Genomic DNA, 24,848 nt, shown 5'->3' with positions numbered 1-24,848 from the left:
CCAATTAGCGCGTTCCGCGTGTACCCCTCGCGATCAGGCGGTCGATAGCGTGATCGATGAGGGTAGCATTCCGTCGGAAACAGTCGTCGCGGAGAGAGAGCCGGCGTTGGTCGCAAGTCAGACCAAAGAATTCGCGTTACCGTGTAATAAGTGCGTGAATGTATTATCGCGACAAATACGAACAGATTTGCGCGGTATTGTGTGACATATCGAGAGTGAAGAGTTAACGAGTAATCGGATCTCGTTCGCGACGCAACATACACGTTCTCGCGACGAATTCGCCATTGTCTCGTGCATGCTACGTGCACGTGATCGAACATTACGAGTATTCGGATCCTGCTGGAGGATTCACTGCGATATTCGCGTATCGGTGAATGCATGTCGTGCATTCTCTCTCTCGCTCGTTCTCTCTCTCTCTCTCTCTCTCTCTCTCTCTCTCCCGCGCTCTCTCTCACAATTGTCGTAGTACGCCGTCGCGACGAACTCGCCGTCGTATTGTGCACGCTGCGTACACGTGATCGACTCTTGCGAATACTCGAATCCTTCTGGAGGATTCTGTGTGATAGTTAATTGCATATAAATGCACGTGATCGAACATTACGAATATTCGGATCCTGCTGGAGGATTGAATGTCACATAATTGAAGACAATTATTAAGTCGCGTCAAATCATATGTGCGCGTGTTCGATAAATTATAACGGTCGTCCACAAGAGGACAAATTTGTTGTTGTACGATTCGCGATCGTGACTTTCAAATAAGACATTGTTTTCTCTTGCGACAAAAAACATTGGTGTCGATATCGAACAAACAGTTTTTTCTTTTGTGATCGCGAGCTTCGAAACGTGTACAGCAAACGCTTTCGATTCTCATATCGAGTTTTTGTTCTTTTCTTCTTTGATTTGTTTGTGTCAAGTCCAGGTGACTTTCTGACATGTGAAATAATAAATTGATCTGTTTTTGTTCATCAACTTCAAGACTTCTTTTCAATTCGGCTTCCTACGTAAATCATCAATCTCAGCGCACACATGGGTGCGCGATCACCCTATTAAGATACAGTCCACTCAACAATTATCCTATTGTCCATCCATCACATCTCTCATGAGATTCCTATGATTTCTTTCCAATAAAAAAAAAAAAAACGGGTGAAGGATTTGAGAGGCGGCGCGCGAGACGCGGCCCTAAAAAGGCCGAGCATGCTCGTTCGCCGCAGCTTCGCGTCGGACCACGGTTCAAGCCGCGCGTTCGCAACAAATAATAATATTCATTTTAAACAGACGTTACTGCGCATTCGATCTAATCGAGTTATATAGAAATTATTCTTATGTTTTTTATACGACAGAAGTGAAATCTGTCATAATAATAATACGTGTATTTTATGAACTGTGTGTGATGTGAATTTATTATTTAAATAGATATTTTTTAAACAACAGTACATGGAGACGATATGAAAAGCGATGACACCGCAATTCCAAGCATTCCCGAAATAAAAACTATCAGTCCTTTATCTACCCCGAGAGGTATTAAAATTATTTGTTTAAATATTGTAAAATTTCCGCATTTTGCATTGTCTATTTCTTTATAAATTTTTATAAATTGTATGCCTTACGTATATAATAGATAAATTTAAAAATATGATGATATATGTATGTATGTCGTAAACTGTTGAATTCTAAATTAAACGTATAACCTGGTATTGCTTTGTCCAATGCAATAACATTTGTTTCTCGAAATCAAATACAATTTAACGTTATTGGAAACAGAATGTCATACATGTAACATTATTAAATAATTTCTATTTCGTAATAACCACAATTACACGGATATTCAATTTGCATTGCAAGATTATGCAATAATCGTATTATTCGATAGTTTCATGAAATAAATAATGCTTCTCCTAATTTAAAGAATCAAAAAAAAAATCACAAAAATTAAAGTCACAAATTAAATTAAAAATTTAAATCGACTTTACGAAATAAAAAAAAAAAAAAAATGCGATGTTCTTTCATGTATCATTTTAATTAAATTTCACGATGTTAATTGACACGATTAACACCAACGAATGCGATGCAGATCAAGTAATTAACACCACATCGGAGGACCGACTGTCCAGCGATTCTAGCGACAGTTCGCCGTCCGATCTGCGAAGACGTCTCGAAGATTTACCGTCGCCAAACGAATTTTCCCTTCTGGCCGATCGCGTGGCCGCCCTCGGTCGAAGGATCGGTCGCAAACGCGAGCTCTTTCAACGTCTGCACGAAGTGGCGAATCGAATCGAGGAGAACGACGAGTGGGAGGACGAGGAAGGATCAAGCTCCTTGGGAGCGTCCAGGTCGAAGGACGCTCGAGCTCGAAGAAGAGCGCGAATTCGCTTGGAAAGTCCGTCCCAGGACGGAGAGATGGTGATCTCCCGAACCGGAGGTCCTATCGATCCTGCCAAGATCGCCGACAAGTCGAATCCTGCCGAATCCTCCGTGGACCGATCGGCGCGAGATGGAGAAGAGCGTTTGAGGCTGCCAGCGATCGAAATACCAGGAAAACAAGCTAGATCGTCTTCATCCGAACCGTCCTCTACTCGCTATTCCTATCGTAATAATGGCAATTCGCGCGATACCAAAATTGCAACCTTGCATAGTTGTCGAAGTCTCGCGCCTCGCGATAATGCGAAATCGACCGATCTTCCATCGGTTTCGCCCTTTTGTCTCAACAGCGTTCGACCGAGGAGGTTCGGTGGGTATCGTCCGTCTTCAGGTGTGATTTTGAAGCAGCTGAGCTCCGGCAGCGAATCGGAATCCGTGAACGGGACGAGTCGCGGACTCGCATCTGCCCGAAAAATCGATAACTACGTCGAGACTTTGGAATTATCTTCGCCAGAGTCCAAGATCCAAGCTTTCGTTAACGAACCCATCAAGAAGATGCCGATCATGTCCGCGAGGAATGACATTACCGGATCGATTCTGCCGAATCTTTTGCCTTCGTCGCGATCGCTTGGCGATGATAATCTCGATCGGCGAATTTTTCAAGATCCTTCGCGAAGTTGCGTCCTCGGTCAGGTAAACCGTGACGGATTTGTGATGTCTAACGAGCTGGAAAAAATAAATCATAACGTTGCCGCGTTTAACGAACGAGCGAGATGCGATGAATTTGCGACGAAAACTTGCGACGAACTTGGAATCGATCCGAAATACGGGGATGATGAGAAGAAAGAGATGCCACAAAAGACATTGACTTTCTCCGCGAGAAGTTTTACGTCAGAGTCAGCGGAACTTGTAACGAGCATTCGCAACGAACAGATTCACGAGGATCCGATAGCGAAGACCTACAGGGTGATTCAAAACAACCGTTTGTCCTTAAAATGTCGTATTCCTGACTCAATTCTAAGACGATTTTTCCTTTGCCAAAATTTTATCCGAAGCTTAGTTTTTGAAATATAAAAAGAAATAGTTAGCGAATTACAGCACGAGTACGGGCGGTAATCAGGAGCGGCGCACCACATTATCCGACGCGGGCGATTACGTGGGCGCTCGAAGCGATCAGCTGTTTGTTACATGCGGCGTTTTGTGTGTGTGTGTGTGTGTGTGCGTGTGTGTGTACGCGTATACACACACACACACTCTCTCTCTCTCTCTCTCTCTCACTGATTCTTACCTTGTAGAGATGTTTGATGTCCTTTGACGAATAATTGTTGCCTGACTGGATACAATCCGATATTGACACACTGTGACACACTGCATAATGAAATCATTTTTTTGTAATAAATTCTATTGACACTTTGACTCACGCACTTGATTAAAAATTATTGTAATAAATAACTGATTACAAATTACAACACATAATCACAATCTGAGATAATTTTCTCTTAGAATTTGCCCTGAAAATTGTGGTAATCGTAGGATAATATTGTATGGAAAAAATTTTATTAGAATTCCTCTAATTAATATTTATCACATTCAAAATAATAATATCTATCACAATAAAATATGAAACATGTTTTATTAATTTTACTAAACCGTAAAGTAAAATTAATGAAATATATTTTATATTTTATTGTGATAAATATTATTATTTTGAATGTGATAATTATTAATCAGAGAAATTCTAATAAAATTCTTTCCATACCATATTCTCTTACAATTACCATAACTTTTAGGGTAAATTCTAAGAGAAAATTCTCTCAGTGTTTTGATTAATTATTAAAAATTACTTGTAAAAACGCGCGGCGCGCACAGCACACGTTACTCAATGCGGACGGCAATAGTTTACACGGCAAGGACACGACAATCATAATCACAATCTAAGAGAATTTTCTCTTAGAATTTACCTAGAAAATTATGGTAATCGTAGGACATTATGATGTGGAAAGAATTTTATTAGAATTTCTCTACTATTTATCATATTAAAAATAATAATATGTATCACAAGAAAATATAAAATATGTTTGATTAATTTTACTATACAGTTTAGTAAAATTAATCACACATATTTCATATTTTATTGTGATAGATATTATTTTGAATGTGATAAATATTAATTAGAGGAATTCTAATAAAATTTTTTCCATACAATATTATCCTACGATTACCACAATTTTCAGGGCAAATTCTAAGAGAAAATTATCTCAGATTGTGATTATGTGTTGTAATTTGTAATCAGTTATTTATTACAATAATTTTTAATCAAGTGCGTGAGTCAAAGTGTCAATAGAATTTATTACAAAAAAATGATTTCATTATGCAGTGTGTCACAGTGTGTCAATATCGGATTGTATCCAGTCAGGCAACAATTATTCGTCAAAGGACATCAAACATCTCTACAAGGTAAGAATCAGTGAGAGAGAGAGAGAGAGAGAGAGTGTGTGTGTGTGTGTATACGCGTACACACACACGCACACACACACACACACACACAAAACGCCGCGTGTAACAAACAGCTGATCGCTTCGAGCGCCCACGTAATCGCCAGCGTCGGATAATGTGGTGCGCCGCTCCTGATTACCGCCCGTACTCGTGCTGTAATTCGCTAACTATTTCTTTTTATATTTCAAAAACTAAGCTTCGGATAAAATTTTGGCAAAGGAAAAATCGTCTTAGAATTGAGTCAGGAATACGACATTTTAAGGACAAACGGTTGTTTTGAATCACCCTGTATAACGAATTTAAACAGATCGAGTCCTTGGGCTTTGAGGATAAACGCAATCAGAAAGAAGAAACGGAAATACATCATCGCGGTGACAGATATCAATTTATCTTCGATTGTCCGATGGACCAGTTAAATTTGGAGGCAAATTCTTCCGGAAACATCGACAGAAATGTTCTCGATACTTCAGAATGGAATCGATTAACGAGTCTTTATACTCGAGAAGTCGTCGAGACTCCGCATTTCACTGAAAGGATTCAAAGTGACACTTTAGAAGAGGCTGTTTTATCATCGTCTCGAGCTTCAGGACCATTCGAGAGCGAAGGTCGCAGCCGGTCATCTTGTACGCCTAAAATATATTTGCAGCAAGAAGCTCTCTCGAGTAGAAGACGTCAAAATAACGACATCGACACGTCGGAAAATTACGACCAGGAAATCCTGACGAAAGTTCCGGCACTCGCATTGAACTCGCAAGACATTTCGTACTCGACGTCAGCAGGTAGTCGCGAATATTCGGCCACGCGATCTCTGGATCCTCACGCGTTGATCAGAGCCCTATCGGATGTGTCTCTGAAGCGGAAACGACAGGAGGAGAATGTCTCGAGGAAACGCGAGGACTTTTATCGCCACGCTAAGAACACGATCGACGCATCGAATTTCCCAGCGAAAGGCGAAACGTGGCGTGTACCGAGATCCTCAGAGTCGCCTAGAAAATCCCTGTCGCGCGTTCCTTCCAGAATACCTGTAAGAATCAACAGTAAGATTACACCAGCCGAATTTTCGGAGTGCTGCAAACATTCGGAGATGATAAATAAGAACGATGCGCAAACAATCTTTATCAACGATAGAAGTGAAGTAAACATAGGGACGATGAAATACCAGATCAACGATCGCGTCTTTGAAAGTTCAACGTCCTCGAATTCACGGGATCCTCAGAGCACCCCGTTCGGCGATTATATCTACGACAGAACGCGATGTTTCCCCGCGACTGGATCTGGGAGAAAAACTTGCCAGCTCTTTGACAAAACGGTTTACTCCGGTGATCGCGATTACGCGAAGATTGACGATGATGCGCGGTCCAGATCGGATCGTAGCATGTCTCGGAAGAGCGGGGATGACGTCACAAGCGTCACCCAGTCGCCGTATATGTTTGAAAGCAAGAAGAACGAGTCGTTGAGAAATGCGGAGGAAAATGCCACCTGGAGAACGGAGGACGACTGCGCGTCCATTAACGACGAAGAAAACCCTGAAGACGCGAAGGCTAGAGATTATTATAGCTTGTACGACGAGAAGCCAGATGAATTATACCTGCGGACAAAAGAGCATTTTAAATCAGCGACAGAGAGAACGTGCAATCCATCCTCCCCGTTTACGATTCAACATCTTCGGTTGGATCCGTCGCTAGAGATCGAGACAGGCGCTGGAAAGCAACAAGCTGGCGATATTCCTGCATTTAAGGGCGATCGGTTTGATCCAAATTTTGCGAAATCCGAGAAGATGGCGTTTCGGATTCAAAGAAAACGAGAGTTATCCGAAATATCGTCGTCGACATTTAACTTGAACTACGAGTCGAAGAGGAAGAAGAAGAGCCAAGAACGTTTCCCTTTCACGATCTCCGAAGCATCGGCAATTAAACATCAAGACGTGAGCGATTATCTGTTGCCCGATAAAAATCTCGACCGCAGGGAAAAAACGAAGGATCAGCTGGAGGAGAAGACTATGCATCGGTTGCAGACGCATCCTAGTATAACGAGATTGGCTACTTCGGGTTTGGAGGATACTGTGGCTGATATTCTGTGTTGCGTCGCACAGGAACAAAAAGAAGTTGAATCGTCCTCGAAATCTCGAATGAAGGCATTTGTGCAGAGAATATTCTCCTCGAAACCGAGGAGAGCCCCGAAGCAGGTGAACGATGATAAAACTTTGGAATCAACCAAGGTCATTTACGAAAATCGCGCCTGTCAAGTGGACTCTAAAGCAAACAGCTGTTCGGGCGATTCGTCGACGGAGGAAGCTCGTAAAATAAATTTTGACAAGTTTTCGAACAATCGTTGGATCGAACATCGTGCTGAAAAATGCTCTTCCGGAAATATCCTGAAGACGGAGAGCCTTCAAGCAATCGCTCGGAAACATCCCTACAGAAAATACGATCGAGATGATTTATGGATTCAAGACATCAAAGAGTCATCTTTTAATATAAAAAAAGATAACACGTCGCGAGCAAAGGACAAAGCAAACAGTTTGATGGACAGTTCTCCAAAAGATCCATATTCGATTTTTCTCGCAAGGGATCTCCACTCCGATAAATTATCAAAGTCAAATATTGATTATAGCTTTCCGAAGCAGCATTGCGATGCAACTTCTGATCATGTGACATTAGAAAGTAAACAGAGTATCGATCGAAATATTACATCAAATATTCTACCTGAAGAGATAGAAGATCTGACTGGTTGCATCTGCTGGAGACTTTGTCGTATAATCGCGCCATCCAGATATCGCTCGTCAATAAGGGAGCAAATTTCCTCTTCAAGAACGAAGAGATCCAGTTTCCTGCTGTGGAAAAGAAAGAAATGAATTTTGCCAATTTTGTAAAATATTTCTGAGACATTGACAACTGATACTTTTCCTCCAGACGATACATAAGAAAACAAGGTGTGCTTTGATACTCTTGATGAGATACCAGGTACTGGTACTAGACTTCATTGTCGGCTGAGGTAAAATATCAACTATCGATATTTAACAATATTTGTTTTAATGATCTTACCTTTGCAATTCTCACATGCAGTAACATTTGATTTTTCTTAAATTTTTGTACATATAGAATTAGAATGTAACAATTAGATTTTATAACAACTTCGCATGTAATTATAACAGCTCGTGTATAAATTTTCTCGGAATAGTTGACAAAGTACTATTTCAACTTTAAATCTGCGTTCATTAAGTGTATAACAAAAAAAAAGGAGAGAGAATAAACGGTCTAAATAAATAAAGAACAGCACAGGGAATTGACATAAATTTTACGAATATTCAGGATTGCGACAGGATTGAATCGGACAGAGCTTTGGTAGCACGTAATCGATGCGTGTCGTCGAGTCATGTGTTTTCTTTATTTATTCGCCGTTCGTACATAATCCACTTGTTCTCAATAATATTGTTGCTGCACGCTTACTTCCGTACGTCATATTCATACACGAAGAGTAAGTCTTTGCCGAAGATGCGCAGTTATCGCAGTTTATCGCCTTAATAAAACGTTTCTTCGCTACGCATTAACTTATTATTATTATCGTTATCATTATAGAAAAAATAAGTCTTTAAATAATCACATAAGAGTCGTCGAGAGCCTTTCGTGAGATGAGGAGAAGGAGGACTCAAAGGAATTGGGAAAGGATAAAGGATCCTGGAACACGTGACATTCATGCATGCGCGTATGTACGTGCATGAACACATATACGTTGCGCGTGTGTGTATGTGCATGCGTGAGTATACATGGAATAACGCATGTATAATGAAGGAACGAGGTGAGGGAGATCCGAGATACGGATCCAGGATGGGAAGGGGAAGGATAAAGGGAGGTGTTTTATCGCTTGAGAAGTAACGCTGTGTTGGCCCTATACGGTACTTGCTTTTATCAGCTCCCTCGAAACAACGATGCCGCGTGCGCTAAGCCTAGAAAAAGATCTATCTACCGAGAAGACCAGTCGTTTTTCGCGTTTTTAAGAACTACACACGAGGAACGCGATTATTCCGCTACCGAGGAGGGCTTTAATCGATCCGACCAAGGATAGGGAAGGGGGAGGGGGAAGGGCGGTCGACGGTCGCCGCCGCTTAAGAGCGTAAAGTAAGAAAATCGACGCTAAAGGCAATGCGTTTCCGCGATCCACCTCGAGCACGGTCATCCATCTTTCTTTCCTTCTTTTTCTCTCTGTCTCTCTACCTTCCTCTTTCTCTCTTCTTCTGTTTTTTTTCCTTCTCTCTACCATTACCGAGAAAGGAAGAGAAGCTTCGCCCGCCAGCACACGCTTCGCATACAATCGCGCACCTCCACGTACACGTTGACCGCATGCGTGCTACGTACATTGACACGTTACGCATGCGTGTCCGGCATCAATCATACATCGTAACGCTCTCTCGCATCTTCTCGCCTTCTCCGAATCTTTCTTTCTCTCTCTCTCTCTCTTTCACTTATTTCCAAGCAAATAACTCGGTACGATTCGATACTCATCCAAGCGCATCGTCTAAATGAGCACCTCGATTCATTTTAACTAAATATACATTGCAAGAGCGCAAGCTTTTTTTTTCTAATTCCACATATTTTCAAATAAAAACATTTTATGTTACAATTATGATCTTGATCGAAACTAAGTAAACGAAAAAAGATGCTGTCCAAAAGAAAAAAAATAGTCCTATCTCTGTAAAACAACGATGAATAGACAGGCCAAAGTATTTTCAACAAAAATAACAAACATGATTGGAAAAATTGTGAGAGTAATTATCTATGACGCGATACGTGCTCGTATACCAATTTCTTGTTTCACGGATATTCGAGAGTTGCGCGAATTATCTTAACGACGCCTGATAAAGCACGAGGAGAAACGCGCTCAAGCGACTGCGTGCGGCGCAATTATATCTGCAGCCGGTTATCCTAATCGCGTCTCAAAGGTCGCAGTTTGTCGAGGCGCGATAACGAACGCGGACGAATTATGCTTCTAACAAGATTGTACGATTTGGCAACGATGAGCAATCATTAATGCGATAAGCGGACGAGTCTCCGTCTTCCGATTTCTCGAGGCGCGATCCGGCGATCCTCTTGCTTTTCTTCCGCTTGGTTGTTCGTTTCGTGCGAGATTCCGCAAGGAACGTTCGCTCAGTTCTCTTTTATTCGCTCCACATCCATATTATCGTCATCGTCGTCGAGGCTCGCACTGCCAGGACGGGGCTTCTTGTCGGAGAAACGACGTCACAATGGGGGTGGAATGGAGAACTCTCTCCGCACGTAGAACAGAATGTAAGGCTTACATTTGGCGACAGCGTCGGTAGTCGCCGGTCGCACGGAGCTGTCGTTAAAATGGAACCACTGACCGTCATGCACGGCAAAGGCAGTGTAATGTCCAGTACCGGCACTGTAAAAAATGTAATATTAATATAAATATAAAATTCTCCACGGTTGCATTTTTGCATTTATTAACTTTGATTATAAACTTTTTTCTTTTATAAAACTATGTAAAGTTTCTACAAAACACATGTAGATATCTAAAGATTAAATCTAATAAAGATTAATATCTATGGATATATGATTGTGTGATGCAACGATTGGTAAACTAACGCAATTGCGAATTTAAATAAACACGAGAATTTCCTTCTTTTCAAAATTAAGAATGCACTTGCGAGTATCAATTCAACGATCATTGAGAAATGCTAGAGATATTATTTCCAATTATAGATTATAAACGTATTGAACAAGTGTATATTATCTTATCAAATATCAACATCGCGTGATAGTTGCAACTATTGAGGAAAATTGCGATATGTTCTCCTCGTCAAATAATTTATTTTAATTAAAAGCAATTTAAGGGAGAGCGTACCCAGAACCATGGTGTACGATAACGGCAGCCAAGTCGTAGAGATGACTATTCTGAGCGCCCAATCTCGTCCCGGTCACGCCGCGCACTGTGAACGCGGACATATCGAGAGACTCCATCGGGAAATCCACCTGCGTGTCCACCTTCGAGCGATAGGAATTGCACCACCTAAATCTTTTAATGTGAAGGCACAACACCTGGAAAGAGCAAGAGTAAAGCATGAATGCACGATCATTAAGTCCTACGTATGAACGTGTATATTTTTTTATTCGATTAAAGTTGGCTTTTGGGGTCACACTTATTCGTGCAAACTATATCGATCGAGACACGCGTGTCTACGAATGCATTGCCGTCCAGTAAAATTAGAGCACCGTTAAAAAATCGATACATCAAGAGAGAGACGGTAGAAATATATAATGGTATACAGAAAAAATTTAACTCGGGCAAAAATACACAACTTTTAAATTGAAATTGTTCAAAATAAAATTTTTAATACTTTTTTTTTTTTATCCGATTCTATTCTTACTGGATTGCATATAGTTTTCCCCAAAAAGTAAGAAAACGATACTCACGTTAGGCAGCCTGTGTATCCAGAACCTCTTGGTAGACCTCTGCTTGCCCATGCAGTTGTCGCAGAAGTAGAGCTCGCTGTCGGCCAACTCCTCGACTTTGAAGAATTTTGTCAAACTGTAAGTCAGACTGCATACTTCCTCCTGCTCCTTCGTCCTAGTCCTCTGCAGCCTGTCCGGTATGTCCAGCGAGAGGTCCTGGAAGGGCTCGTGCGTCTTCGAGTCCGTTCGACAGTTCATACAGTGAACCTGCGCGAGGAAACGCGATCCATAATTCGTCCGCGCTTCTCCCAAGAAGAAAAACGAAGAAGAACGTGACTTTGGCAAGCGACATCGGTCTCTCGAGAGCGCAGAAATTCCTTCCTGCCAAATAGGCTGCAAGGACGGCACGTTTCGCGCGCAATCGAGGCTCTTTGTCTAAGGTCGGGTCGGGTCGGGTCAACTTACCACGCTGAGAAGAGTGCCTCCAAATACGGCAGTGACGATGCTTTGTTTGCCGCGCAATCCTAGAGGCTCGTGTCCCAGCCTGGGCAGCAGCTGCAACAGCTCGGTGTGAAGCCGGTCCAGCATGTAGGTGAGAAACTCGTGGGCGTCCTGCTGCTGGTAGCCACGAAATCTCGGTACGACCTTCCAAATGGCCAGAAACAGACATTCGGGCGATATGGCCTGGCCGTTGGAGCCACCTAGGCTTAATCCAAGCAGCACCTTTCGTAGCTCCTCGGCAAGTAAGGCGTCGCTCATGGACATCTCCTTGGCGCGTCCCGGCGTGACGATTCGACCGCGATGCGTGGGCGGCCCCGTGGACTCGTCGAACGCGATGCCCTCCAGGCACGGCATCTGCGTGAGGTACTCGCAGAAATGGCTGATGTTGTTGAACGACTGCAGCACCACGTTCATGAAGCAGGTGTTACCGAGATTTCTCAGCCCGACGACTTTTTTCTCTTTGGTACTCTTGGAACTACGGCGCTTGGCCGGCCGATTGTCCGCGCTGCTGGCGTCCAGCGAGTGTAGCCTCTTGCGTGCCGTTCTCGGTCGTAGATTTCTAACGACCACCTCCGCCTTCCAAAGGGCGTCCGGATCGTTGTCGTGATCACCGCCGCTGTCGCGCGTCCTCGAGGACGGCGGTGACGCGGGCGGCGACGTACTCCAGCTCTCGTCATTCTCCTTGTGCTCGTCCTTGCGAAAGGTGACGCGCCGTATCTTCTCGATCTGCCCGCTCGTAGTGTCGTTCACCACGTATTCGTCGCAGGTGTAGCTGCAAGAAACGAGACACAATTTAGCATTTCTGCGGTGAAAAGAAATCGATATAACACAAAATTATAAAAAAAAAAATTATCTACATTTTGACGTTTAATTAATAAGTCTACCAATTTATTCGTGACATAATAAAAGCTCGCGATAATATATTGGCGTAAGGCACATTTTCGCGTGTCTCGTACCGAAAATTTACAGCTCTCCGAAATTATACCGGTTTACACAAAGTATATGCACAGTGGAGGGAGAAGGAGGAAGGGATGCACGCGCAGGCGGTGAAAGCAAAGGGGTATAGAAGGGTCGGACTCACCAGAATACTGCCAGGCTCTCACAGTCTATGCACACGCAGTGCTGAGTATTAGTCTCGTAGTGTTGCAACGCATGACCCGCCACGTATCGTCCGCAGTGCACGGTCCCGCAGTGCAGACAGAGCCAGGGACTCTTCTCGGTGCCGCACACTAAACACGATAAGAACATAAAATGTTAATGACAATTGCAGAATAAGCTCGATAACTGTGTTAATCAAATAGAAATATCGTGTGGCGTTGGAAAAATTAGCTTTAATATAGAAAAATAATGTGTAAAATATTCAGATTTTAATTAACCGGAAAATCATGGTAATCATGGGACTATATTGAAAGAATTTTATTAGTTTCCATGATTAATATCTACCACAATAAGATGTAAAAAATATGTTTGATTAATTTTACTATGTACATATTAATATTTTTTATTGTGCTAATAAATATTAATTTATAGAAATTCTTAGAAAATTCTTCCAATATTATTATATATTGTCGATTACCATGATTTTCAGGGTAGATTCTAAGAGAAAATAAAAATTTTAATAAAAAAATATATAAAATTTTAATAGGGAGGAGAAAAGAATATATGGATTTCGAGACAATATCTCTATTCTAATTCATTCGCTGTATTAAATCCAAATAAATTATGCATATTTTATCTATATATCTAAAAAAGTACACTTGTTTCTATCATATACTTTTCTAGATGATAAAAATGCATTTGAAAGATTGTTGAGAGAATATATGCATACGGAAATATAAATTCTGTTAGTTTACAATAATTTGCTCATTCAATATTAATATATGTTTATACGTGCTTCAGATGACACAGCGATATTCTAAAATATTCCACGTAAGACCAAAAAACATGCAGAAAATTATAATAACAGTCATAATCACATGATGACGTCGTCATATTACGTATTCTTATATCATACGAGCAATTTAATTTTTTGCAATTAATTTTTTTTCAATCCATTGCCAGATTAAATTGCGCGATGATGCGCATATGCAGTTCGTACAATGCATCGATGCATTTGTTCTCGGAATGATTTTCGACAATCTGGCACGAACCGATCGACAACCAGTCCAGTCGCAGGGTATGATATATCTGGCGGTTGCGAAATTACGAGTCGGCCCAGCCGTTTCGGCTCGTCTCAGCTTACGTAATTCTCGAGAGAGCGCGTAAAAGAGGGGTGTGGTGGCGAGTGGGGGTTCGACACACCCCCTTCGCAGTCGATCGATCGCGAAATGTCTCGGAATTCCATCGGGCTTCGGATTCCCGGCGATTCGTTGCTTTTTTCTCCCTTTTTTTTTTTGACCACTCGAAAACCTCTCCAGAAAACACGATGATAATCAAGGTGACACGAGCGAGAAACAGCAAGAAACTTATTATTTATACAAGTTTAGGGAAAGAAACTCGAGTACAATAACCGAGTATACGGATGAAAATAAATAATTTCGTAGATGATCTCATTCATTCCTTTCGACGGGTATTTTGTAAAAAAAAAATTGGATTAGAATCAAGAAATGAATTAATTATCATGCATAAATAATAAACGGTTAAGATGAAAGGAGAACATTCATAATTACATGACTCGAATCAACTGATTTGAGTAGATGTAAATTCGTCATCGATTTACATATGCAAAGCATATACAATTTCGCGAGTCTGCGTCGAAAATCGTGCATGATCTCTCTCTCTCTCTCTTATTTTTCTCAAGGAGACCAATTATCTAGCATTCACGAACAACGGTGTGTAATCTTATACAATATGGAGAACGGGAGACGATTTTCTAGAACGGAGGTTAAAAAGCGCGAACGTGTGAAAAGTGAAACGGCCAAAAGTCCGTGCAAGGAAATCTGATCTCATCGAAGGTCGTTTCTATCTGGGGAGTCGTGTTCATTTTCGCGGTTTGCCGATGTAAGGAAGCCTTAAAACACACCGAGTGCTCCATCGGCACGTTTTAATCAGTGATTCGTTGCCACGAGAATCTCCTCGCAAGAAAAAAATAGGTAAGAATTAATCTGAATTTAATTCAAGAAAAAACATCTTGCTTGCAAGTACAAATATTTTGTGAAAATTGCTAGGGAAAGATGTTTTCTTTTCATTGTTGAGTTGCAATTTTTTTTACAGAAAAATATGATAAAAAATTTTATGAAATGTCTCTACAAAATAACAACTCTATATAAATCTGGATATTAGCAAAATTTTAACTTTTATTACCCAAACATTTGCTCTTAAAGTATGTCATAGTAAAATATACGTATAGTTGTGTGTTTAAAATTTTTCTCTTAGAATTATACTAAAAGTGAGCGAAAATAAGTTCTTTAATGAATTAATCATTCATTGATATAGCTGTTTAAAACAGTAAACAAGTCAAGAATTTTTAATGTTTATTAATGCTCATTTATTATCTATTGCGATATGTTTATTTCGAATTCATTTTGTGTGTCTGATGTTATTCTTGCAGATTACAACAAATATAAATAAAAGAGAGAGAGAGAGAGACATAGAGAGAGAGTATGTGTGTGAGAAAAAAAAGCATGATTTATAGAGATAAGATTCGTTGATTAAAATTAATTAACCGAGTCAGGTATACGAAATAAAAATATCAATTATCGTTGCGATTTTTTCATTATCCGTTGAAATATGGACTAGAAAAGAAGTGTGTTTAACACCTCCTTCCTTTTATTACAACAATTAGCTGAAAAATAAATCGCTGCAGCGAGTTGGCGATACGTTTCTAAATATGTCAACATCTCATCCTCTTGCGAGACAAAACGCACATGTGTGACGAGGAATGTTATCAGCCAAAAATGCATACATTTTTACAGTCGATCACGATATACTACACCAAGTCGTTCGCACAGACATTCGTCCATTCATTCAATGTCCGCCTGCTCAATGAATCGGTCTAACCGTATCCTCGTGTACGCGGATGTTCCTCGTGGATCGTCGGAATAATAGTTATTACGATGACAATGTTTGTCGTAATATAACGACATCGAATACAAGAGGGAAGTAATTAAATATATAAAGTCTTATTATTAACATTAAACATTATTTCTTTCTTCACGTCGTTTAATTTCAAAGTTGGGGGACAAAGGTATTTGAAAAATATTAAAAAGTGTGACACTTTCATGGAATATTTTATGAGAAAATTGGTATTCAATAAAAAATCGGTCCTGAAATATACTATATAAATGTCCACTTAATATATATTTTTTAAATGTAATTTGTTGAAAATTATATTAAATTAAAATTTCTAAATCTTTTACAATTTTAACATTAAAAATTGTTAGCGATATACTCTTAAAAATCACTGATCACGTGAATCATTTATGATTATAGAAAAGATAAGAGCTACGTATATAAGAAAAGATAAAGAGATAGAAATATGAGATATACGCGAAGAGAGATTACATACGTGTCGCGAACACATATTTCGCGGTTTTTTTTGTTCGCAAATCACCGATGACGATCCTCGAGGAGAAACGGTCGCTGATTAAGCTTCGAGAGTTATGTATTTTCCGGAATGTTGCATCAGCGTACGACGCATCAGGAACGAGCATCTGCGATGATGAACCAGAAAAACGAGAATTGCAAGAGAATACGTTTTAATAGTTGCGAAATACCGTTAACGTATATCTGAGCAGGTGGAAATATTCGTGCGTGCTCGAGAAAAAACGACTGTATCGAGCAAGATTTTTTCCTCGTCTCGTTTTTCTCCGACTCGTTCGATTCTGCCACGCCTATGTCAACGATGTCATCATCGTTGTCACCCAAAAGTCGACGATCGAAAAAGTAGTCACGATACACTGAAAGAGTGGCGGAAAGAACTTTGCCCATGACAGCACGATACCTTAGATATAGGTGTATCGATATCCCGACATACTCCGTATCGAATATCGCCTATTCAAAATTCTAATTATTTCCAAAAGTGTCTACATAAAGAGGCAATTAAGTGAAGAAATGTAATGTTGATGCTAAAATCGCTGATACGTCAAAATCTTTATAACTGAATTATTTTCTTTTAAAATAATTACATAAAATTTTCGCTTAGAATTTACCCTGAGAATCATGGTAATCGTATGAGATAATGTGGTATTTTATAAAAATTTTATAAGAGATAAAAATCTTAATATCTATACCACAATAAGATATAAAATATGTTCGGTTAATTTTACTATGTACACAATCAAATTTATTGTGTACATATTATTTTTTATTTTGTGGTAAATATCAATCAGAGAAACTCATAAAATTCTTTCAATACTTCCCTCTATATAAATTCTTGCAAGAGAAAATTCTCTTCGTGCAATTTTAATTGAAGTGAAATGATATGAATGTTTAGATTTTTAGATAAATGCTCCGTATATTATACATTATATTATATAAAATAAGTATGAGCAACTAATCATAAATAAAGATTATTAATCATTAAGAAAATAGCATTTTCTCTTACTCGCTCATATTTATATAAAATAATATCTTATAAATCTTATCACACGCTTCTCTATACATACAGGGTATATTCAAGTGCGAAAAATTTTAGGAGATGATTCTTTATCGAAAATTAAGATTACCCTTCCCTGAAGAAAGGGAACTTTTTTTATTTTTTCCCTCAAATTTCAGACAAATTAAAAAAATGAAATTTGATGGATATTTTCCATTGATAAAAAGGATATTTATTAATTTAAAAAAAAATGTAATTTTTATATAAGAAACCCCGCTTAATTTACGACAAAGAATAATCTAAAATTTTTCGCACTTATTTAGATACTCCCTGTGCATACATTATACAAAAATCTTATCACCCAAGAATTATTGACGATATTTTTAACACATGCACCCACACGTGCTATCCTACTACTCGGAAGGTTTATCAACGCCTCGGCATATCCACCATAAAAAAGACGAGCTGTCAATGTCAAAGGTGCTCGATATCAGGGGCAAAGTATCCGCGCTAGCGGTATCGAATAAGCGTCCACGCTCTCTCTCTCTCGCTCGCAACGAGCTATCGGATTAGCAACGGCGCGATTATCGATTTTGCAATGCCGTGTAGCCGAAGGCAGGCAGGCGGCCTGCACTAGCAACAGCAGCCGGCGCAGCAACAGCAGGAAAAGCGGCGGCGGAAGAGGGGCGGCGGCGCGGTCCTTTTATAGTGCGTAAGGGGCGATACTTTTCTCTCCCTCTCTCCCTATCTCTCCCTGTCTCTCGCTCGCTCTCAGCCGGCGCGGAACGCACGGCGACGCGATTCCGCCGAGGCATTTAAATCGATCCGCCGCCGGATACGTCGCGATTCGTCGAGCATGAACCGCGCTCTCGCGCCCGGTTTCTCGCGACGCTAATCAACGCTAATCGCGGACGCGATGATGTCCTCTCGTCGACACCCTCGAGAGCGGCGACGAGGAAGTTTCGAAAAAAAAGTTTCTCGATGCTTTTTTGCTCCTCGCGAAATGTCATTCATATATACATATGATTCATACGCCTTATACGATACTACGAGTATTTTATTGTCAATTAATGTTTCTCCTGAGTGATCTGCCGATGAGTCATGAAATTTATTATAAAGAAATCGAAAATAGTCAATCTAAATGTTACAATAACGATCACTAAAATATACAACGTTGAAAGTATTGTACGAATAAATTAAACATCAAGTACAGAGATAAGAATTTTGAATATAAATAATTTTTGTATATGAATTTATAATTATTTGTTGCGATGAAATGTATTAAAATTATAATAATTTTTATGTAACTTTTTATAGATTTACTTGTGAAAAGAGCTGCAATGACAGCCGAAACGTTGTATTTTAACTAATTATTTATATTAAATGATTGGCAGTTTGGTCGACTTTTACCATTGAGGAAAGATTTTTATAAATAATTTTTATATCAAATAAAATGGAGAAATTAAAATTTTATATATTTAAATATTGCAAAGAATAAAAATTCATGCATTTTTAATTCGTATTTAATTTTGGAAAGGATTCTAGTAGATATATATATGGATCCTTTTCGATATCCGCGTGTCGATGGTCATCCTTGGCAGATGACCATGGTGACAGATCGCCGAAAGTACCATAGACCCGGAGGCTAATCACTGATAGCATCGCATTGAGTAATCAAACGTCCACGAAGAGGAAAGTGCGCGTCTGTCGGTCCGTCCATTCGTCGGAATATTGACTCATCATTGTCAGTGACGTATCAATCTCCTACACCGACGTACTATTCATTGTATATGTACATGTACGTGTGTGTTATTTCTTGCGTCTACGTATTATCAGATACGAAGTTATCTCTAAAGTTTTCTTCCTACGAGTTCCTAGACTTGAGCTAGAATTTACAACAACAAACAGCTAGCTATTCCTCATCCGATAAGCATAATAGACATAATATTTATTGTTTATGTATGCAATTTGATGCGGACATTTGGATGTTTATGCATTTCTCTCTTTCTCTCAATTTCTCTCTTTCTTCCATTAACTAATAGATAACTTCGTTCCCATTTAACAATAAGTAAGATAAAGCTTGATTCATGTTCGCACATCTTTCTCTTGCCGATTTATAGCATTACATTGAAATTACACCATCTTGCGAAATTCTCTCATGAACTTTTATGTTGAACAACAATGGAGCAATAATCTCATTTTGTTTTTTTAATATTTTTGTCTATCTTAATATTATAACTATATTCTATTCTCTGATTCAATCTGGTCGATAATAATAATCATTATTGTCTTCAGTACGATTATATAGTTTGCGAAAGGGAGAGATAATCGCAGAAAAACATTCGCGATTTTTATATACACAACGCACACATTTGTAAATACGGATAAATAAAGAACTGTTTTTTATTCACCGAAAAATATCGAAGAACTCAGGTCAACGAAAATATACCAAGATCATTAATAGAGTACATATTTGGAGGAGAGAATAACTTTTTATTTTTATCTTTAATATAATGTTCAATCACACCGTTTCGCATTGCATTGCTATATAAGTATATCTATTCTCCTACAACTCGAATTTAAAAAAGATTTTAAGATGTAATTTAAACGTAATTAAAAAATGGAAGAATTTTATAACAGTTTCTCTGATTAATATCTACCACAATAAGATATAAAATGTTTGATTAATTTTAATATGTACATGTTAATATTTTTTCTTGTGGTAAATATATAAAAAATATATATATTTCAACATATAAAAAAGAGATTTTAAGATGCAATTAAGAAATTGTCCTAATAAATTGTGGCTACAAATGTCAAAGTGCTCGCGCGACGTTGGAAATTAATCATTTAATAGCAAATTCTCGCTCTAATGTCATCTCGAGCTTCTTCGATCCACGTCCCTTCGTTGCCCACGCCCGAAATTGATGGCAGCCTGTTTCTTTCGCGGTCTGACTGTGTATTACGCTTCCTACCGATACCTCATCCCCTCCATCATTTCGTCGCGGCGAGAAGAAAGACGCGCCGCAACTTTAGCTGGTAACGAGCAACTATGGCTCGAAAATCGCAACCGACGTCATACAAATCGCGAATTATATTCTGTTCGTTCGTATAAAAAAAAAAAAAAGATAATTGACTCGACGAAATCGATTGTGTAAATGAGAATTTTCGCTCGCGTTGAGAAGAGCAATTAACGTTGTAAATTAACTCATTGTCGGTAGAGAGAAAGTATGTGTGTCCAATTTAGTTTTTCTATTATATCATATTTTGCTTTATCTTTTCGTAAAAATAAACGCAAGTATATTTTTCGTCCGACGAAACTCATTATTTATTTCTTTACTTTGGACTTTGATTACTCAGAGATACTGGACAGAGTCATCGTTGCTTTTACTTTTCGATTTAAAGAAACTAATCAAATAATTCATCATTAGCGCATTGAAAAAAAAATTTGTTAATTTGACTAAACCTCTCAACTAAATTACTATTTTGTTAATCGAACATATATTAATATTAAAGTCAAATATACGCGTTTTGTGTGTTAAATTTAATATATTATATTCAATTTAAATATTTTTTATGTTCAATCAACAAAATAATATTTAGTCGAACATTTTTTTTTCAGTGCAGAAATTGCAATGCTCTACATCTTCCTTCTCCGTGCAATTAGATATGGGGAAGAAAATAGAAAAAAAAAGGAAAGATATTTCACTGTCACTCCAAGAGCAGACATCGCAAACGATGCCAGGCATCGGCTTACATAAGATATCGACGGTATCACGAAAGCAAGAAGCGCGAATCACCGAACGGAATTAGCTTACTCGGGTGGAGTCTCTGGTTGGCGTACTTTGCTTTTCAATTGCGCCGATTAATGGGGGGTCTCAGGACAAAGGGAGGAAGACGGTAAACGCGTAAGGGAAGAAAAAACACGTACGTTTCGGATAAATATAGTCCCGAGGTCGCGCAAAGAGAAAGGCAGGAGCTCGAGAAGCGCGGAGAGGATTGCACCAGGATTCGGGGAATAAGGTGCCCTCCTCTCTTTCTCCTTCGTCGTGGATCTCATGGCCTCCGAGGGCGACTCGTCGTCGTCGGTCTGCTCTCTTTTCTCCCACCCCGAGTCTCTCCGGGCTCCATCATGCATTGTCTCTCGTGAACGCCGTCATTTTTAACAACGGCCCGCGATAACCCTTATCCGCCGCCGTTTCAAGTTTTCTAATCTCTGTAAACGAGCGATAGCGCGAGTTTACGTGTTTTTTTTTTTTTTTTTTTCGGTTCGACATAATATATGAATCATCGTCGTTCGACGCTTAATGACGTATTTTTTAAGGATTCCGCAGCTAAAAATAAACCTGGAAAAATCTACGAGGCCAGGGAAGGAGGAATCGATCGATCGAAACTTAACTTTATAATGTTTATGGCAACGGCCTCCGTGTCTCTATAGCACCCCTCTATAATGACGGCTGCCTATATATATAATTGCCCGTGTATCTTTAAATCGATAACTCGGAGCGAGCACGACCACAATGTCACTGGCTGACTCGAAGGACGAAGATCCATTATACAGACATCCATTCTTCAGGTACCCTTCTTCGGGTAGAACATCGATCTTTCGATCGATCAACATCTAATATTACATTTTCATATTTTACATTCAGAATTTCCTCCCCTTGAACAAACACCGCAAAAATTTATGCATATTTGATACAAAAATAAAATTAATTATGCTAAAAAAAAAAAAAAAAATTCTGTGGACGCCCGTGGACATTTTCGAGTGTTCGACACGAGAGAGGAGGAAGACGGCGAGTCGTCTCGGAGAAGAGGATCGTGTCAGTTAGCTTCACCGGCGAATTTCAATGACGGAGTGTCTTAGGGCCAGCTGATTAGTGCCGTCTGGTATTGATTTTCCAATGACGGCCGCGCGCCGCATACTGAGAACTCCCAGCAGGACAACGACGATGCACACGCGCACACAACCACCACCAACACCACCATATCGCCATCACCTAACCACGCCGCGCGGAACGAGCCATGGGACCGCGAACACGAGAGAGAGAGAGAGAGAGCACGTACACACACATGCACATCGTTATATCACTTTGCACGCTCGCTCGCATCTCACGCGTGCACATCACCCTGGAGAAAGAGAGCTTGTATATATATATATATATATATGTGTGTGTGTGCGAAAAATACACACGTATGCGTTCGATACCGCTCGTTGCTGCTTCGCGCGTCAGAGAAAGAGAGAGATAGCGGGCGTTCGCGAAAATATGCGCAACGGAGAGCGACCTGTCTGCGCTTTTCCCGAGGGAAACGAGCGGCGAGATTCGCACCGTCTCGTCTCGGCTCTTGCGATGGCTCAAGGCCGCGAGAGGAACGGCCGGGGCCTGGGTCACGAGATGGAGAGAGACGGAACGTGCCACGACATATACGGGAGAAAGGGACGAAGATGGGGAAAGATAGACACGTAGATAGATGTAGAGAGAGAGAGAGAGAACCGCGGCGTTCCATGTAAGAGAGATAGAATCGAGGAAGAAAGAAGAGCCGGCTCCATCTCTTTCTTTCTCGCTCGAGTTAGCTTAGAATCAGTAGACAACTCTCTCTCTCTCTCTTTCTTTCCCGAGGCTTTGTACAAGTTCCTACCTGCGCAGACGAACGGCAAATCCTTCACAGCACAGCCCGATCCTTCTACGTTGTCATCGCCGAATTGCACGCTTTGAGCGAGGTGCGGGCACTCCATGTTTCCTCCAGGCACGTTTCTCCACGAGGCCCTCGTGGCCGCCTCGTCGTCGTCGTCGTCGTCGTCGTTGTGGTGCGAGCGTTCACGAGGCAGTTCGTCTTTCTCTTTTTCCACAGCGGGGCGGTGGACGAAGATCGGTCAGGGGGGAGGGGAGGGATGGGGGAGGGGAGGTAGGTAGGTGTCTCGGTAAAGGGCGAGGGATCCCGAGGCGCGTCGTTGGAGGGGGCAGGGAACGAGTACGAGCGAAGGAGACACCAGGGTGTCCCGCGATATCCGTCACATAGCGCGATGATGGCGAGGACACTGTTACGTCGCCTTTAATAATATATATATATATATATATGTGTGTATATATATATATATATAATAAAAAATAAAAACGGACACGAACCGTGGGAGTTGATGTTGCGAGCGTCGTTCCCGTTCCGCGGCTCCCGACGTACTGACGAGCGAGCGCGAACGAACGGACGGACGAAGGAGCGCGAAGAGAACGGCCGAGTGGCGCCGAGCGCGGCCGAGTGCGGCCGAGCGCGCCCGAGCTCGGTTCTGCGGTGGCCGGCCCACCTCCACAGGCGCAGACCACTAATAGTCGACTGACTCTCGTCGGTCGTGCACGAGCTTTCCTCTTTGTCCCCGCGTCTCCGCACCGCCTGCAGCGTCACAGCTTCTCTCTCTCTCTCTCTCTTCCTGCTCACGTCGCGCCCTTTCTTCCGCTATCGCCTTCTCTCTTCCTCCTGCGAGGTTGCGCTAGGTCTTGCCTAGCCTTGGATCGCGCTAGGTCGCGCGCAGCCTTTCATCAGGGCCGAAATCAGGGTTTGCGCAGGACGACGCTTTTCGTCGCGAGCGCGAATTTATCGAGCCGACTTTATTACGTCTCGTCGCCGCGTAAAATCACTGCGCATGGAGGATGAGATAGCTCCGTGATCACGCGACCGGGTACGCTCCGTTGGGTGGAGATGCATTCGATAAATCCTCCGGAGAAAGCGGGTTGCCTCGATGCAACGGCTCGTTTCCCTTCCCTCGTATTCGAGAATAGCATTGTTAGAGAATCGGATCGTTGAGAGAGAGAGAGAGATAGGAGACACCCTTGCTGGGGCGCTGAGAAATGCTCGAGCTGCACCTGGCCGATGTGACACGTCAGGGATGTAAACCCTCCTGTCCCTCTCCTTGATGTAGAATCGCGCACGATGTTGTAAGAAACGTCGCGAGCCGGCAGGACCAGTTTCTCTGAAACGGCAGCGCAATCCTCCGGCGAGGATGTCGAAGGCTAGAGGACGTTAGACATTATCGAATCGGAAAAGGGTACAAAAAAAAGGAACTCGATGCGATCAGCTGCGACGATGGCCCTGATGAGCGCGCACATGTGCGACGAGATTATCTGTACATCTATGTGTGTGACGTGGATTTACAGAATACAGGATCATGTACGACGATGATTATGCCTTTACATAGGAATCGAGCGGTGGACAGGATCTTTTAAGCGCTTTTTTTTTTTTTTTTCGTCGCAGTACTCCGGTTTACGAATAATGCTTCTGCATGTCTCCAACGCGATTAAAATGGCGAACTGAGCGCACGCGCATCGTCGTATCAGCTGTTTCTTTCCTTTCAGACTATTTGTATATCGTATCATTTTCAATATTCAACGTTGAAAATATATATGACTGAATAAATATAAAATATTTGCGATCGAAATTATTTTCAATTAAATAAATATTTCTTTCAATGATTGAAGGTAATATAGAGACTAATAGAGACTATTAATAAACTACTAAAGCATTTAACTACTAATACTATCTACTAAAATTGACAA

The 24,848-nt window shown here is 40.8% G+C and overlaps 2 protein-coding genes across 3 annotated transcripts; one reads left to right on the top strand and one right to left on the bottom strand.

Annotated features, from left to right (window-relative positions):
• The first annotated feature begins 883 nt into the window (after positions 1-883).
• On the top strand, positions 884-8,470 carry LOC146722092 (uncharacterized). The gene is made up of 3 exons (XM_085485505.1): positions 884-1,518; positions 2,072-3,317; positions 5,143-8,470. Exons 1-3 carry the CDS (start codon positions 1,446-1,448, stop codon positions 7,706-7,708), a joined length of 3,885 nt encoding a protein of 1,294 aa, XP_085341631.1. The 5' UTR covers positions 884-1,445; the 3' UTR covers positions 7,709-8,470.
• LOC114931846 (ubiquitin carboxyl-terminal hydrolase 3) lies at positions 8,223-24,848 on the bottom strand. Of its 2 annotated transcripts, XM_029303988.2 has the most exons (7): positions 23,430-24,848; positions 22,942-23,353; positions 12,847-12,994; positions 11,730-12,537; positions 11,286-11,531; positions 10,717-10,910; positions 8,223-10,254 (listed from the first exon to the last, which is right to left on the bottom strand). In XM_029303988.2, the coding sequence occupies exons 2-7, from the start codon at positions 23,036-23,038 to the stop codon at positions 10,092-10,094; spliced, it is 1,656 nt and encodes a 551-aa protein (XP_029159821.1). In that variant the 5' UTR covers positions 23,039-23,353; positions 23,430-24,848; the 3' UTR covers positions 8,223-10,091. The 2 variants fall into 2 exon arrangements, with proteins under 2 accessions (XP_029159821.1, XP_085341630.1); XM_085485504.1 differs by having other exon boundaries at positions 22,942-24,848.

Source organism: Nylanderia fulva, unplaced genomic scaffold, assembly GCF_048542155.1.
Source record: "Nylanderia fulva isolate GAGA-0341 unplaced genomic scaffold, ASM4854215v1 Scaffold37, whole genome shotgun sequence".
In the NCBI taxonomy this organism is placed as follows: domain Eukaryota; kingdom Metazoa; phylum Arthropoda; class Insecta; order Hymenoptera; family Formicidae; genus Nylanderia; species Nylanderia fulva.
The sequence above is the reverse complement of the archived record's forward strand: the minus strand, read 5'-3'. Positions and strand labels throughout refer to the sequence as shown.